At 44.9% G+C, this 17,692-nt stretch overlaps 1 protein-coding gene across 1 annotated transcript; it reads right to left on the bottom strand.

Moving 5' to 3' along the window:
* Positions 1–5,420: 5,420 nt before the first annotated feature.
* LOC107635783 (DExH-box ATP-dependent RNA helicase DExH3) lies at positions 5,421–17,206 on the bottom strand. The gene is made up of 7 exons (XM_016339350.3): positions 17,022–17,206; positions 16,765–16,924; positions 16,554–16,684; positions 16,172–16,345; positions 15,815–16,087; positions 5,995–6,189; positions 5,421–5,579 (listed from the first exon to the last, which is right to left on the bottom strand). The coding sequence occupies exons 1-7, from the start codon at positions 17,073–17,075 to the stop codon at positions 5,421–5,423; spliced, it is 1,146 nt and encodes a 381-aa protein (XP_016194836.3). The 5' UTR covers positions 17,076–17,206.
* Positions 17,207–17,692: the final 486 nt, after the last annotated feature.

Genomic DNA, 17,692 nt, shown 5'->3' with positions numbered 1-17,692 from the left:
TGAAGAATTTGGAAAACTCACGACTAGTGAGTTTGAAATGAGTTTAATGGGAGAGCTAACATTCTTTCTTGGCCTCCAAATTAAACAAACTCCTAGTGGCACTTTCATTCACCAAGGAAAGTATGCAAAAGAACTAATCAAGAGATTTGGCCTAGAAAATTCCAAACCAATGGGAACACCAATACATCCAAACACTAAACTTGAGAAGGATGATGATGGCAACGATGTGGATGAAATACGGTATAGTGGAATGATAGGATCTCTCATGTACCTTACCTCCTCTAGACTGGATATTGTTCAAAGTGTGGGTGTATGCTCAAGATTTCAATCTCACCCAAAAGAATCCCATCTTTCGGCCGTCAAACGCATCATTAGATACATTAAGAGAACTAGTGATTATGGCTTATGGTATCCAAAATCTGATGATTTTTGTGCAGTGGGGTTTTGTGATGCAGATTATACAGGAGATAGGGTGGATAGAAGGAGCACCGTGGCTCTATCCACAGCCGAGGCTGAATACATTTCTGCATCTGCATGTTGTTCACAATTAATTTGGTTGAAAACTCAATTGGAGGGTTACAAATTAAAAATCAATAGTATATCCTTATTTTGTGATAATATGAGTGCTATAAACATTTCTAAGAACCCTGTTCTGCCCTCAAGAACCAAGCACATTGAAATCAAATATCATTTTATTAGAGAACATGTGCAAAAGGATACTATTGATATTCAATTTGTAAAATCTGAAGACCAACTTGCTGACATTTTTACAAAATCCCTATGTGAAGACAGATTCTGCACTTTAAGAAACAGTTTGGGAATGATAAAATTAAGTTCTGTTGAAAATTTGTGAACTTTTTTTATTCTGTTTGGTTTTGTCTCGTAGGAAAGCAGGAGACAAATTTCAGGATGTGTTGAAAGGGCCATGATACAGGGGGAGACTGCGCTGATATTAATTATCTAGGGCCCTACCAAATCTTTTTGACCTTACTTTGATCCACTTTTGAGTTCCTCATTTTTAATAATACTTTTGAGAAATTATCATTTCAAATCTTGTAGGAAGAAGTGATTGTCAAATCAAATCTTTATCCTTCCCTCATCCCTTGATTCTAGGAGCTAACATTTCAGTTTATTTTTAAACCTTTCCTTGGTTAATAACCGCGCTCAATAATGGGTATTAACTCCCTCTAATTCTCTCTCCACTCAACATTAAATGCTTCCCTAACCTCCCTCCTCTCACCACACTCTTCGGCCTCTCTTCACATTCCCCTCTCCACTTCTCCATTTTTAATATCATGAAAAAGAAAACTGCTCTAAGGAAAAGTGAACGAATTCTTCTCTCCAAAAAATCTTCCACCCCTCAAACCCATACTCATATACACATTCATTCTACATCATCTTCATCTCCTACCTCTCAATCTACTGAAACCATGCGCAAAAAGGTCATTGCTCAGAAGACTTCATCAAGAAAAAAGAAGGAACCCGTGGTTGAAGAAGAAGATGAGTCTCATACATCCTTACCTCAGTCTCCACCAAAGAAAGCAACCCCTGGCCGCAGTTCTCACAAGGCAAAAGGTTACGTGTTATGTGATACTAGGGAGCCCCCGAATCTGGAATCCCTAGATTTCAAGAACAAGTACAACAAAAGCCATTCTCATTTTGATCCAGGGAGGTTTGATTCTTGTGCGTCCTATGAGTTCCACAAAGACGTGTTAAAGAAACGTCATCTATGTGCATCATACTTGGTGAATCTGGAATCTCTGGCTGCCAAAGGGATCAACTTCACCACTCTTTTTGAGAATATGAAGTGGACTCCTCTGTTCAAAATCCAGAAACCAGTATACCCAGCCTTGGTTCGAGAGTTTTATGCAAACATGAGGCTGATCGACGGTGCTATTTATTCCTATGTAAAGAAGGTTTATTTGACTCTAAGCAGAGAAACAATAAGCGCTGCCTTGGGGTACATTGATGAAGGACCAGCGGCTTATATGTCAGAAAAATGGGATTCCCAAGTTGGAGTCACCTATCAGATTGCTCTGCAAAAAATCTGTGAGAACCTATCTGGATTGGATGGCACGGTCCCAACCCACAAAGTCCTTGGTCCCGAAAGAGCCTTGCTGCACAGAATCATTACTCACATTCTGACTCCACAGAGCGGCTCACACAATAGAGTAACAGTTTCTGATTTCCTTGTGCTTTTTGCTGTTATTACTTCATCCCCTATTTCCTTTGCATATCTCATGGTTAGACATATGTGGGATTGTGTTAGAAGCACCAAAAAGGCTAACCTTTCCTATGGTATATTTCTTACTTGTATTTTTGAGCACTTCAATGTTGATCTAACTAATGAAGAGGTTGAGAACAAAGTTTCATCAATTAAGGGAGGAGGAGTTTCAGGTGCAATGAAAGGAACCAAAGGAAAACGATCAATGCCTTCTGACAGTGATCTTGAGAGTCGCCCAGCCGAGTCGTCCAAAGTGGTTGAATCAATCAAGGAAGTCCTTACTGAGTTTTTGAACATGTCCAATCTGATGGTGCAATCATACAAGGCCGCCCGTAAGCTAGCATTCAAAAATGAAAAAGCTTGGACAAAATGCCAAGAAAGAGTGGGACTGATGCTTCAGAATTTTGAAGAAGAATTTGGGGCTGCCAATGATGATGATGCAGATGGCTCTGAGTATAATTTATCTGATGATTGATCACTATGTTACTTATTGATTTCTGCTTTTGTTTGGCTTATTTTGATACTACTGTAGGATGTTATGGATACTTTAGACCTGTGACACTTTAGACCTGTTATGTTGGTACTGGTTATATTTTGGATATTTTGCATACCATTGTCATTTTTTTGCAGGTTCCCCTTTGATGACAAAAGGGGGAGGAAAAGCTCAAAAAAAAAAATTGAAAATTGAAAGAAAACAGGGAAAACAGGGGCGGAAATATTATGATTCATGATCACCCTTGTTTTAATCATTTGTTGTGTTGATATGTCTGCTGATATATTTGTTCTGATATGTCTGCTGATACATGTGTTCCAATAATTTGTGTTGTTGATATATCTGCTGTCTTTGGAACTTAGTCATGCTGTGAAAATTTTTTTGGGATTGAATGAATAGTTGTTTGTCATGCTCTAAGTTGTTTTGATAAAAAATGGTTTTCATTGTTATAAACCGATATTTCTTTTGTTTTTTAATATAATGAATGAATTTTTTTTCAAACTAATTGGCAGCAATGGTTTATGGAATTATCAAATATGTCTTGATTATGATGTACTCTGTACTCAAGCTTTTTTGTTTGTATTGAACAGAAAAATTTTTTGTGATAACAAATTAGTTTTTGTTTATCATCTCACCTCTGCTCATAAATCAAGATTATTCAACATTCCAAAATTACATATGTTAAATAACATAGTTGCTTTAAGCTTGATTTCAAAAGTTACAAGTAAAGCTTTCATTGGTAAAATGGCATATATTGAGGGGGAGCCATGTAACAATTGGAAAAGGAAGGAATCCAAATATTCAAAGGGAGTACTCTAATCTTTGATTTCTTTCCATTTCAATTTTTTTAATAATGTTTGTCATCAAGGAGGAGATTGATGAGTTTAGAAAACTCTAAATTAAAATTAGTGATGACTAAATATTATGATTGCAAAATTACTAATTTGATTTTTGATCATATGTGTTAACTAAATAATTTTGCTGTGCAGATTATGCTTGTTGGGCCGAAAAGAAAAGAAATATACAGCAAGCCCATTAAAATATTTTCAGCATTGATACAAAATTTTTTATTGTGGTTGAAACAATGATTTGCTTATTGGGCCAGATTCAATCATTATTATTATTAGCCCAAGTTAGTATTTTTGCTAGAAACTAGCTTGCTTGGTCCGAAACCAATATTGAGAGAAAGCAAGGAATGCTTCCAACAGATCTCATTTTCATCATGTGGTGGAATTCAAATTTTATCAAGTGAAGTTAATGTAGGCATTGGAAACATGAAAGAGAAAGAGAAAAATGATTTGATGGCTTTAATAATGCTGTACGCTACCTAAAGCAAAGGGAAGTGGGGAACTTATTTAACTTTATCAAATCCATTAATTATTGTTCAAATTTCTCTTTCTTCTCTCTCATCTCTCTTCTTTCTTTGGTCATATCACAGCAACTATGAAGAAAATTTTGAGCTACCATCAGAAAGAAGAAGCTAATAACAAGACCATTGCAATGATTGCAAGAAAAAGAAAACAAAAAGTATGGTGGGGCTGAGATCTTCACCAAAATAAGGTAAGATTTGGTGAAGTAAGCTCATGCTCTCCATACCAAAAATGGAAGAAGAAGATCTCGGCCAGAGGAAGAAGATCTCAGAGGCATGGCTCGTCTCTGCTTTGTGTTCACTCATCACAGAAGGTAGCTGAGGAGGCTATGTGAAGGAGGAAGCAAAAGTGGAGCAGGAAGAGCTGTCATGCATCAAGAAACATCAAGGGCTAGGAATCCTTCTTGGAGTGCAAGACAAGATGGATGGCTCGGATTGGTGAAGCTTGGTGTAAAGGGAAGACATAGAGGTAATTGCATGTTGGGTTTTACATTCAGTTTCCTCTCCTCTCTCTCTGGCCGAACCGGTTCTGGTTTGAAGAAGAAGAAGTTTAGCTTGGTTCAATAGTTTCAACCGTGGAGGCTTCCCCTTCTATAAATAAGGGAGAACAGCCAGGGCTTGAAGCAAGGAAAAGAGTGAAAAACACAGTGTTTCTATAGCTACCTAAGCTAACAGAAGTTTTTCTCCTTCAATGTTTTCTATTTTGTAATTTTCTGTTTAATTTTGTCTGTCTTGAGTCTCATAGAAAAAGGCAAACAGTGAGGTTTGTAAGAAAAAGCCATAGAGCGAAAAAAGGCTGAGAGTGCAAAATTAAAAGAAAAGCCATAGATGTCCTTAGAGGTCCTTTATACATCTGTATTGTATTTCATGATTCTGTGGAAATCCCCTTTCAAGTTGGGTTAGCTCTTAGCAGTTGAAAGCTTGGTAGTGACCAAGTCAAGTTCAGGATTGGGAATTAGATTCTGGACTTGTCCCGGATAGGAAGGGTAGTTCCTAGGGAGAATTGGTGTTTGTAATCAAGGATGATTATAGTGAAATTCCATCATCATTGTGATGGAGACTGGATGTAGGCTGCATTGCACTTAGCAGCTGAACCAGGATATATCTTGGTGTATATTTCTCTCTCTTCTACTCCATTTCTGTTTCTGCTGCATAGGAGACAAAACTGAAAAATATCTCGTGGCTGGTCACGAGACAAAACGAAAAAGTCTCTTGGCTAGGCATGAGACAAAAACAAGAAATATCTCCTCAAGTGTTCTAAAGGACAGCAAGAGTTACTAAGTGAAAAGGGGGCTAAGATTCAACCCCCTTTTCTCTTAGCCACTGATAAACCATCAACTTCCAATTTGTAAACTTTTGATTTGCAAACATAAGGACTGCAAAGGTGTTCTTAAAAGTTCTGGCAATTGATAATCAACAAAAGCATCATAAACACATCTGGGATATAGATGGTAGCATTCACCAGGTTGAACACGACCAGCCCTTCCTCTTCTCTAAAGAAAAGAAATTAAAACCTTTTAAGCAACCAAAATAAGCAAATCCATATACTTCATAACAAGAAGTAATTTGGAAAGTATCAAACATTGTGAATCTATACACATCTGTATGTTAGCTAAACTATACAAGAATGTATGTGCATGTGACAGCACAACTCCATCTGTTCCAATTGACACATTATTTACAATCTAAAATTATTAGATTTTTGTTGCAAAGAAAATACAGCTGATCCTGATCCCATTACCCGATGAAAAACGAAAATTTCAAGAAAAAAATATGGATCAACGATTTTTATAACATTGTTCTCTATTTTTCTAGGTCTTCCTTAACCAGTTTAATTTGACAATGTTCAACCTCAAAGGGGTAAATAATCAATATCCACAAAATTAAATAAACAATAAAAAAAATTACCTGCCGGGCAGCAGCTTTTGATATCCAAGATGGAAGTAAACAAGGAGTGTTGTTTAGTGCATCATATGATGTCTCTTTAGCTTTACCACAATCAACCAGAAAGACAACATCATTGATGGTAATACTAGTCTCAGAAATATTAGTTGCCAGAACAATTTTCCTCACCGCACCTTCAAGGTTTTCAAATATCAACCTCTACAGAAGAAAAAAAAAACAGGAAAGCAGACAAAATTTATAAGAAAATACATTGCTATGCATAAATATGACTAGAAATATAAGGTGAGACACAGATGTTATTCAGTTAATCGCTTCAACATGACAAGAAATCCAACACTCCCCCATCTTCCGCAGCAAAATAAATGCAAGCGTAACAAAGTAAGTCCCTTAGATATGCAATTGCAGTAGTAAATGGATGAGATTAAATTCATGCTCTATAAGACTCTAGATTCTGTTCGGTAGGTCGAGTACCGGACGGATCGAGTGAATATCCTGATCAACAAAAGGGGAAGTCATCTGGTCGTATGTCTCCGGGTTGGAATAGGCGAGGTCCCGAGCTCTTCAGATGTGAAAGGGGGGTGTCACCTGCAAAGACACTCCGACGCGCAAGTCAATGAAGTGTGCAGGCGAAAAATGGGGTAGAATCATGTAACGTACCTTGGGGGAAGGGTAAAAACCTTTCCCTTATATACTGTGTCAGAGGTGGGCCCTGCAAGGACAGGCCCACTTTCTCTGAGGCGTTCTCCTCACAGCTGTAAGTGAGCTGTCGGGGACGCGCGTCCGGGTCGGCTGTGGAGCGCCTTACCCCTGACCGTCAGGGTCGGGTGGCGCTTGGGTCGGGCCAACCCGTAGAGGGTTTGGGCCAGGCCGCAACAGTGCCCCCACACGCCAGTAATAGTCGTGAGAGCTATCAGTGGCGTGTTATTTCTTGTTCCATGCGTCGTCGTCAGGTCGGCCGCCCATGGGAGGGACGTGCTCCCTGCGCGCGTGTCTCTTGGTTGTTGGGGCAACCGTTCGTCGCTTCGTTCTTCGCGCTGAGCATTAAATGCTCATAATGGGTTGCAAAACCCTGTACACAAAGACTATTTTGCCCCCAAGTCTTTCGCGCTTCCTTGGTGGCAGTTTTAAACAGTTTGTTTCAATTTTTCCTTTTTCCACTCTCGCTCCTACCATCTCATTCTTCTTCACCCAGAAAATCCCAGAGCATCCCAGAGCTTCATCCTAGTATCTCCGTGCATTTTTCCTTCTTCCCTCTCCGTTTTTACAACCGTTTCAGGTAACCTTTGGTCCTCTCTCTTTTCTGCTTCGTTGTTGTACGCTTGTTGTTTGTATCTTGTTTGATTTTTGTTGCTAGATGACTTTTTAGTGCTAAGTAAATGTGTTAGGGGAGGGGTACCATTCCAGGGTAGGTTTTTAGGTGGCTTGCGTGATAGGTATAGCTTTAGCCATGCTTGATCTTAACTGTTGAATAGGATGGACATAGTTTCTGGGTTTTTTCCGGACTCCCGACCTCATAGACTAATGGAGTGGTACCCCTACTGTAGGCATGCCTCGCGTCGTTTCCCGGGCTTTTGTTTCCGCCGCGAACTATGACCCCTACGGTTGGGTGACCTCAGATGTGAAGGACTCGCCGAATCAGATGGATCTGGAGGAGTTGACGGAGTTTCGGCAAGCCGAGTATCTGTGCGGGGGGACAGATGAGGAGGCCAATTACGAGACCTTCGTTCCTGCCCCCAATGAGCGGTTGTATGAGATTAATTTTCGCTCTCCCCGGGTTGCCGACTAGATTTGGTTTTACAAAGCCATGTTCACCCAGGTTGGCGTTCGCATACCATTTTCCGATTTTCAGATGTCACTTCTTAATCGGATATCCGTGTCGCCGTCGCAGCTCCATCCGAACAGATGGGCTTCTATCCGCTGTTTCGAGATGGTTTGTGAATATCTCGAGCTGCCGGTGTCGGTGGATGTCTTTCTCTTCTTCTTCAACCTTACCAACCCCTCCAGACAAGGGAAGGCAAGGAAAGGGTTCCTGTCCTTCCGGTCTGCCCAAGGTCAGAGGGTATTTGGCCTGTTCGAGGACTCCTATCATGGGTTCAAAGACAAATTCTTCAAAGTTCGTCCCGTCAAAGGTCGCCATCCCTTTTAGTTGTCGTTAGAGGGAGAACGCCTCATCCCGACGTATTGGAGCTTCGGGGCGGGGTCTAATTCTTTCATTAAGGTGACCTACAAGGGAATGTCCCCTGTAAATAAGAGGATTACCGATGTGTTGTTTGCTCTTTTTTGAAAGAACCCCGTGAACCCCCACCTCCTTATGGGTGAACGGGAGTCTGCCAGGAGTTATATTTGTGAGCTTTTTTGTCTTGTACTTTTGCATTGTTTATTATTTAATTTGCTCTTCCCGACTTCACGACTAACGTATTTATTTTTCTGTTGTAGTGGAGATGTCTGCTTCGGTAACCGGGCTCGAAAATTTAGTCAAGACCTTCTTGGAGGATAGCGACGAGGAGAAGGCTGACGAGAAGGACGCCGGGGAGCCGGAAGGCCCTACCGGGGAGAAGGAGAATCAAGCTGTACCTTCCCCCCGGGACGTCGAGATGTCCGACAAGAATTCTACCGGGATGCAGGTTTCTCCCGTTCCCGATGAGACGGCTGGTATTGGGCAGTCGTCCTCTACTCATCGGGAGCATGATGATCTGAAGCTTGTCCCTACTCCCAAGAGACAAAGGGCATCCTCCAGCCTGGAAGGGGCTCTCACCGTGATGGAGAGGAACTTCGATGCTGGGGCCTTTATTGATAATCAGCTGATTCCTGGTACGGAGGATCACTTCCTTAGTACCGAACTCGCGGGGCAGACGAGGTGGATGTACCGCACCCTTCTCCGCGGAGCGATGATAGCCCGGAAGGCCGAGTTCGAGTTGTCGGGCATACAGGCATTGCGAAGGAAGCTCGATACTGCTGCCCAGGCCAACAACGAATTCAAGGTCCAGGTTGAAAAGCTTCAGGAACAACTTGCCGCGGCGGAGAGGGGGCGCAAGGATGCTGAGGAGAAGGCTGCGTCCTTTGAGCGGGAGATGACTCTAGAAAGTCAGCTTAACGCCGCGCAAGGTCGGGTGGTCGCTGTGGAGAAGGAGCGTGACGCGGCCATCTCGTCGGCTGAGGCTGCGCGAGCCGAGGCGGAAGAGTTGAAAAGGAAATATAAGGCGGTCAGGGAGCAGGGAAAGAACGCAATCTTTATGACCGAGGAGGCTCTCAAGGCCCAGGTGAAGATCGTGGTCGCAGAATTCAACACGTCGGCTATTGGAGTCTTCAAAACAATCCAGGACGGCAAGATTGTCGATATGCCCCGGAAGTGAACTCTTGTAACTTGCGCTTTTTCTGTTTTCTTGTAGAATACTTGTTGAAACTGTTAACATTTATACTTTAGAGGTCGCCTGGTCGGCTTTATGATTATCGCCTTTATCTTGTTTGGTAGCATTTTATTTCGTTACCATTTTTCGGCGTGGACTTATCGCTTGTGTCCGTTTTGCCGTTTGTATTGGTAATTTGGTTGAAACCGTCTTGGTCTTATTATCGCGGCTATTTGTTATGGCTATGATTCAGTTGGCTCCCGGGGTGATCAATCCCGAGTTGCCGTTGAAGAACGCGATGGTGTGGGATACATATTAGGGAATAATAGATAGGAGAATTTAGACAAGTAAAAAGTAGTCGTTAGCTGGACAGTTCTATGAACACGGTAGGCATTTAATGAAAGTAAATCATTGGAAATTAACATTTGATAAAATTAAACACCTATCTAACTCGTCGGGCCGCTTGGCTAGTGTGCCCAAGCTACGAGTAGAATCTTCTTAGGTTACCTGCGTTCCATGTTCTTGGGATTTCTTTGCCGTCGAGTCTTTCCAGCTTGTAGGCGCCTTTGCCAAGCACTTCTTTGACTCTGTAGGGGCCTTCCCAGTTTGCCGCCAGCTTTCCTTCTCCTGGGGACGGTGGCCCGATGTCGTTTCGTCGCAGGACGAGGTCTCTTTCGTCAAATTCCCTTCTGATGACCTTGGTGTTGTATCGCAGGGCTATCCTCTGTTTCAGCGCTACCTCTGACAAGTGGGCCATCTCTCTGACCTCGTCTACCAGGTCTTTGTCCACTGCTTGTTCTACTCCTACAAGGAGTAGCCGTGGACTTGGCTCACCGATCTCCACGGGTATCACTGCTTCGACCCCGTACGTTAAGCGGAAGGGGGTTTCCCTGGTGGAGCTTTGCTCGGTTGTTCGGTAGGACCAGAGAACCGAGGCAAGCTCGTCGGCCCACGCACCTTTTTTGCTATCTAGACGCTTTTTAAGACCCAGTAAGATGATCTTATTTGCAGACTCCACTTGCCCGTTTGTTTGGGGGTGTTCAACTGAGGAGAACTTCTGTTTTATCCCCAAGCCGGTGAGAAACTCTGCGAACTTCTTGTCAGTGAATTGCGTCCCGTTATCTGAGATGACGATCTCCGGGATGCCGAAACGGGTTATCACCTGCCTCCACATGAACTTCCTACAATTGGATGAGAATATGCTAGCGAGCAGTTCAGCCTCTATCCATTTGGTGTAGTAGTCGATGGCAACTATGAGGTACTTGACCTGCCCCGGGCCAACTGGGAAGGGTCCCAAGAAGTCGACTCCCCACTATGCGAAAGGTCGAGTGGACATTATTAAACTCAGCTCGGAGGCTGGCGCTCTATGGAAGTTAGCGTTTTGTTGACACTTCGCGCATTTCCTTACGAACTCCTTGGAGTCATTCATCATTGTCGGCCAGTAGTATCCAGCTCGGATGAGCTTCCTTGCTAGGGCCTTGCCCCCGATATGGTGGCCACAGCACCCCTCATGGACTTCTCTGAGAACGTAGTCCGTCTGGTTGGGGTGCAGACACTTCAGCAAAGGTTGGCTGAGTCCCTTTTTGAATAGCTGATCCTGTATGATCGTATATTTGGCGGCCTCCCTTCTTACCGCTTTGGCTTCCTTTTCGTCCTGGGGGAGTTTGCCGTTTTGCAAGAAGTCAGCGATAGAGTCCATCCAAGAAGGGGCTATTTTGGTCAGGTGGAGGGCAACTGCTGGCTCTTTCGTGATGCCTTGGATGAGGGAGCGGTTGCTGGTTCCGGGTTTTGTGCTCGCCAGCTTGGATAGGAGGTCTGCCCGTGTGTTCCTCTCCCTTGGAACGTGTTAGACCGTGACCTCTTCAAATTGTTTGCTCAGCTCTTTGACCCTCTCTAAGTATTTCTGTAGTAATGAGTCTCTGGCTTGGTAGCTTCCATTCACTTGCGAAGTGACGACTTGCGAGTCACTGCATACTTCCAGCCTCTTGGCCCCGACTTCCTGAGCTAGAACCAAACCCCCTAGGAGGGCTTCGTATTCTGCTTGGTTGTTCGATACGGGAAACTCAAACTTAACCGATTGTTCATAGATGACTCCGGCCGAACTTTCTAAAATGATCCCGGCGCCCCCAGACGTCTGGTTGGAGGCTCCGTCTACATGGAGCTTCCACCGTGTGTCCGTGTCCTCGGTTGGATTCCCAGTTACTTCCACCAGGAAGTCTGCCATCGCTTGCGCTTTAATCGCGTGTCGGGGCTCGAAGCCTAGGTCATATTGGGATAGTTCGATGGCCCATGTCATTATTCTTCCCGCTAGATCAGGCTTTTGGAGCACCTGACGAATCCCCTGGTCCGTTCTCACGACCACCTGGTGACTCTGGAAGTATTGTCGCAATCGGCGGGAGGAGACCAGAAGTGCCAGTGCCAGCTTCTCCAGCTTGCTGTATCTGAGTTCTGCCCCTTGCAGTGCTCTACTCACAAAGTAGATCGGTTGCTGGGCCTTCCCTTCTTCCCGTACCAACACCGCTGCGAGCGCCCCCTCTGTGATGGCTAGGTATAGATAGAGTGGCTCTCCGGCTTTCGGCTTCCCGAGCACTGGGGGTGCTGCTAGAATCTCTTTGAAGTGGTTGAAGGCTTCTTCGCACGCAGGGGTCCACTCAAATGCTATTCCCTTCTTCATCAAAGCGAGAAAGGGTAGGGCCTTTGCTGCCGACGCACCGAGGAAACGGGACAACGCTGTGAGCCTTCCCGTCAACCGCTGAACGTCTTTGATGCAGCCCGGACTCCTCATCTGGAGTATTACTTGGCACTTTTCAGGGTTGGCCTCCACTCCCCTCTGGGTTATCATGAATCCCAGGAACTTTCCGGCCTCCATGGCAAAGGCGCACTTAAGCGGGTTGAGCCTCATGCCGTGTTGTCGGAGGGACGCGAACACGTTCTCCAAGTCGCTTATGAGATCGTCAGGGCGGGTGGTTTTTGCAAGGATATCATCCACGTAAACTTCCACCGTTTTACCGATGAGGTTGCTGAATATTTTGTTCATCAGTCTCTGGTACGTTGCCCCCGCGTTCTTTAGGCCAAACGGCATCACTCTGTAGCAGTAGGTCCCCCTGGTGTTATGAACGCCATTTTATCCTCGTCTGGCTGGTGCATCGGTATCTGATTGTAGCCGGAGTAGGCATCCATGAAACTCAGATACCGGTATCCTGCAGCCGCATCGACGAGTGCGTCGATGTTGGGAAGGGGGTAGCAGTCCTTGGGGCATGCTTTATTAAGATTGGAGTAGTCCACACATATTCTCCATTTCCCATTGTGCTTTTTTACCAGGACCACGTTTGATAGCCAGGTCGAATAGTCCAGCTCCCGGATGAAGCCCGCTTTGAGGAGGCCGGCCGTCTGTCTGGACACTTCCTCTGCTCTTTCCTGAGAATTTTTCTCCTTCTTTGGGCCACTGGTTTGGCTTCCGGTCTGACGGCTAGGTGGTGCGACATGAGACTGGAGTTTATGCCCGGCATGTCGGCGGGTGTCCAGGCAAACAAATCGCCATTGGCTCTGATCATTTCCATCAAAGGTTCTTTTAACTCATGGGGGAGGTTCCTATTCACGAACGTGAATTTTTCCTCCGAGTTCCCGACCCTAAACTTCTCCAGGTCCCCTTCGGGTTCGGGTCTCGGTTTGTCATCGACTCTGGCATCCAGGTTGGCGAGAAATATTCCCGATGCCTCTTTAGACTTTTTCCTTAACGAGAGACTGGCGTTGTTGCAAGCGACTGCCATTTCCAGGTCTCCTCTCAGAGATCCTACTGACCCTTCTTCAGTTATGAACTTTATTACTAACATCCTCGTGCTGATGACTCCTCCTAGGTCGTTGATTGTCTTTCTCCCCAGGATGATGTTGTAGGCGGTGGAGTCCCGTAGGATCACAAATTCAGCCATTACCGTTCTACTCCCCTGTCCTTGTCCCAGTAAGATCGGCAGGGTGATTATGCCATCCGGCTTGATGAAATGGTCGCCAAGCCCTACGACACCGTGCTGGTGTGTCTGTAGGTCGGCGTCCCTTAGGCCCAAAGCATCAAACACATTGCGGAACATGATGTTCGAGTCCGCCCCCGTATCTACGAGGATTCGTTTGACAAGACTGGTTCCTACTCTGGCCGTTATGACCATGGGAGGACTCTCTCCGATCTCGTCGAACCACTGATCTTCCGGGCCGAACGAAATGGGTGGGAGCTTCCTAGTGCTTCGCGTAGAGGATGAGGAGACCGCCAGGACTTTGGCGTCTTTCTTGTGTGCTGACTTTGACCTAGGTGCTGCATTCCTAGCTGTTACCACGTTCACTATGGTGAGGCCCTGGTCGCCGTCCTCCGGTTCTTGGCGTCGCTTCGGTGCCCGAGTCTTATCCTCACCGTCGTGGTCGCGATTCCGTCGCCTCGGCTCCCTTATGAGGTGGGAAAATGCGGCTAGCTTTCCATCCCTGATGGCCTGCTCCAGTGCGTCCTTTATATCGAAGCAGTCTTGGGTTTTATGCCCATAGCCCTTGTGATAGTCACAGTAGAGGCTTCAGTTTCCCCCTGTTCGTTCCTTCAGTGGTCGGGGCTTCGACAAGATCCCCTTTTCGGCAATTTGTTGATAAACTTCCATGATCGACGCGGTGAGGGGGGTGTAGTTGGTGAACTTCCCAACACGAGGAAATGGTCTGGGAGCCTTGCTCGGGCCGCCGTCTCTGGCGTGTTCCTTTTGTCCTTCTCCGCTTCCGCAGTGCCGGTCTTGGTTGTGAGAGGGCTGCCGTTTGTTGGCAGCCACGACTCAGCTCACTTCTTCGTCGTTGATGTACTCCTTGGCCACACATTGGATTTCCTGCATACTCCACACTGGTTTCGTGGTAAGGTGCTTTCTGAAGTCCTCATTCAGGAGTCCGTTCGTCAGGCACAAACTCGCGACTGAGTCCGTCAGCCCGTCGATTTCCAGGCACTCATCGTTGAATCTGTCTAGGTATTTCCTAGTCGACTCGTCGGGTCGCTGGGTTACCCCGAGCAAGTTGATTGGGTGCTTCACCTTTGCAATCCTGGTCGTGAATTGGGCTAAGAAGGCGTGGCTGATGTCTGCGAAGCCGGTCACCGAGCGCTGCGGGAGGTTATTGAACCACCGTATTGCAGGCCCCGCCAGGGTGACCGGGAAGGCGCGGCACCTTACCTAGTCTCCCACTCCCTCAAGGTTCATTCTGGCCTCAAAGGCCGTGAGGTGTTCCAGCGAGTCTTGCATTCCGTCGTACCTCATGTCCGTTGGCTTGTCAAAGTGTTTTGGCAGCCGGACCTCGAGTATGGAACAATGAAATGGGGTCGCCCCCATTATCATGGGTCCCCTTGTTCTCCTCGTTCTTCCTTCGTCGTCCTCCCGACGAGCGTCTTCGGTTCCACGACCTGTAGTGTGCCGCCTTTCTTGTCTGGCATAGATGACGGGGTCATGGCGTCTTCTAGCGCGTCCTCCTTCCCCAGCGCTCTCGGATTGGGCCTGGGGCTGGGCGTGCGTCTGGAGTGGCTCCTAGAATGAGAGCGGGAGTGGCTTTGTTCTGGGGTGTGCTGGTCGTGTTCCATGTCTGCCAGCCGGCGTTCCAGGTCTTGCATCCTGTGGCCCAGTTCTTGCATTATTCTGGCGTGGTTATCGCCAGTTCTCCTGAAGGGGCATCCTTCGCGAGATTGTGTTGGGTGTCTTGGAGGGGATCTTGTGCGCTGCTGGGAAGTAGTCGCGGCAACGACCCCTCCGGGCCCGGCCTCGCGGTCTGTTCCACTTTGGACCAGTACGAAGTCCATGGACGGTCCCCACAGACGGCGCCAATGTTCGGTAGGTCGAGTACCGGACGGATTGGGTGAATATCCTGATCAACAAAAGGGGAAGTCGTCTGGTCGTACGTCTCCGGGTTGGAATAGGCGAGATCCCGAGCTCTTCAGATGTGAAAGGGGGTGTCACCTGCAAAGACACTCCGACGCGCAAGTCAATGAAGTGTGCAGGCAAAAAAGGGGGTAGAATCATGTAACGTACCTTGGGGGAAGGGTAAAAACCTTCCCCTTATATACTGTGTCAGAGGTGGGCCCTGCAAGGACAGGCCCACTTTCTCTGAGGCGTTCTCCTCACAGTTGTAGGTGAGCTGTCGGGGACGCGCGTCCGGGTCGGCTGTGGAGCACCTTACCTCTGACCATCAGGGTCGGGTGGCGCTTAGGTCAGGCCAACCCGTAGAATCAACGACCTAGGAGGGAGATTCCAAGTTGTATTTTAAAATATCTCCCCTTCTACAATCAAATAATCTTGAAAAAAAATTGTTCCCCGAAGCCAGTAAAAAAAAAACCCATTTTTAATACCATATTTACCCTCAATAAGCTTAAGAGGGGAACTATATAGCACTTTGATATCTTGAATTAAATCACAAACTAGACTATGGCAACTGTTTTTGCTGGCTTCTTTCCAGCCTATTACTATGAACATTACCTGCTCAGTGCTGGCCATGGATCCATGACATGCAAGAAGCAAGACACGACTGGGATCTCCTAACAAAGGATGAGTTTGGAGCTTATCCTTCAAGGAGTTTATGTCATCCCACCCAGTCATAAAAACCAAAACAGCACCTGGCCTTTCATTCTTGACAATGTGAGAAAGCACATGTTCAATAAGGTTAAAACCAAGTGAGTCAGGGAACCAGCAGGACAATGACTCCCGAGTGCGTAGACTATATCTGTGGAAATCTGCAACTTCTAGCACATCCTATACAAACTCATAGAGAAATGAACAGAATTAGACCCAAAAAGAATAGCTATAAAAGCAACAATGTTACGGCAAGTTACGCACCTCAACAGCAGAAACAATTTGGCTCTTTCTTTTCCAGAAAGCTAAAGCTTGTTTCTGCATTTTCCATGTTTTTTCTTGACCATAGTCATCAATTTGATTATAACGATTCAACCAATATCCAGTCATTTCCAGAATATCCTCCAGAAAATGTGCTCGGACTGGATATGTAAAACCCTATAATTTCACAGGCCAAAAGATCAAAAGGAGAGGGGTATTTTTAAAGACAACTATAAGCAAAATGAGAAATCTATGCATGACACTTTGTGAAATATTTAACAAGCAACTACTACTGAGACCTGAAAAAAGAGCTGTCTTTATTTTATAAAAGAAATTTTTTTAGAGAAAGTGAATATGGTATAAGCTGTTTGTGTCTGGAGCTTACAGGAATGTGCATAGTTGGAGCACCATCAAAGTAGGAAGAGAAAAGCTCAGCATTTAAGGTTGCACTCATCAAAATTAATCTCAAATCAGGACGGCGAGGAAGAAGCTCCTTCAGGACAATCAAAAGAAAATCTGACAAAAGTGAAAACCAGTGGTAAGTAAACTTGTATCGCAATCAACAACACTGGAATACACATGTTATATATGACTACCTTCATTCATTCCACGTTCATGAATTTCATCAACAACAACATGAGTTACAACATTTAAAGTCCTATCCACTAGTAGTCTCCTCAATAAGACACCTGTGGTACAAAAAAGAAGAGGAGTATCCCTTCCTTTCATACCCTCCAACCGAAATTTGTAGCCAACCTTCAGAAGGACAAATTAGATAATATAAGTTAATAAGTAGTCATAAGTATAACAGATACTTCAAGAACCAGAAATCCCAAAAGATTCACAAACTAACAGATTCTCCCAATTTCTCCCCATGTTCTGCTGCAACTCTTTCAGAAACAGACATAGCAGATATTCTTCTAGGCTAAGTACAAATTATGTTACATCCAACACCACGTCCAGCATCAATCTCAGGTTCTAGTATGTACTGGGGAAGTTGTGTGGTCTAACCACAACCAGTTTCACCTGAGACAACAATGGCCTGCAAATTTTCATTAATAACACCAATTAATATAAACTATCATTCAATAAAAGCATATCAGGATTCATAGTCTCAGCAATAAATGGTCCTACATAAGAAAAAAAATTGAAACTTATGTCACGAATTCTGAATTATAGCTTGCTAAGAAATTATAACTTGTGCCAATTTGATAACTAACCTCTATAACATTTAAAACTCACCTAAATATAAACTTAACCTATCACATTCTTCATAAGCTCTATCATCTGAAACTGATTGTTCTTCCTTATAAATTTCTTAACCCCACAACTTATGAAAGAACATATAAATTAGTCCATAGAAGAAGAATACCAGAATAATACCCGAGTCACTGTTGCGCCTCATGTATCCAAGTAAAATAAGTTAAGTTCATCGATTAAAGAAGTGAGAAAGCAAATATGTCTGGCAGGACCTTTAATTATGGTGAATCTTCTTAATTTTGCCATTGAACTTATCTCCAAAAT

The sequence above is a fragment of the Arachis ipaensis genome, chromosome B4 (genome assembly GCF_059453495.1).
Source record: "Arachis ipaensis isolate K30076 ecotype BB chromosome B4, ASM5945349v1, whole genome shotgun sequence".
NCBI lineage: Eukaryota > Viridiplantae > Streptophyta > Magnoliopsida > Fabales > Fabaceae > Arachis > Arachis ipaensis.
This window is presented reverse-complemented; position numbering and strand designations above follow the sequence as displayed.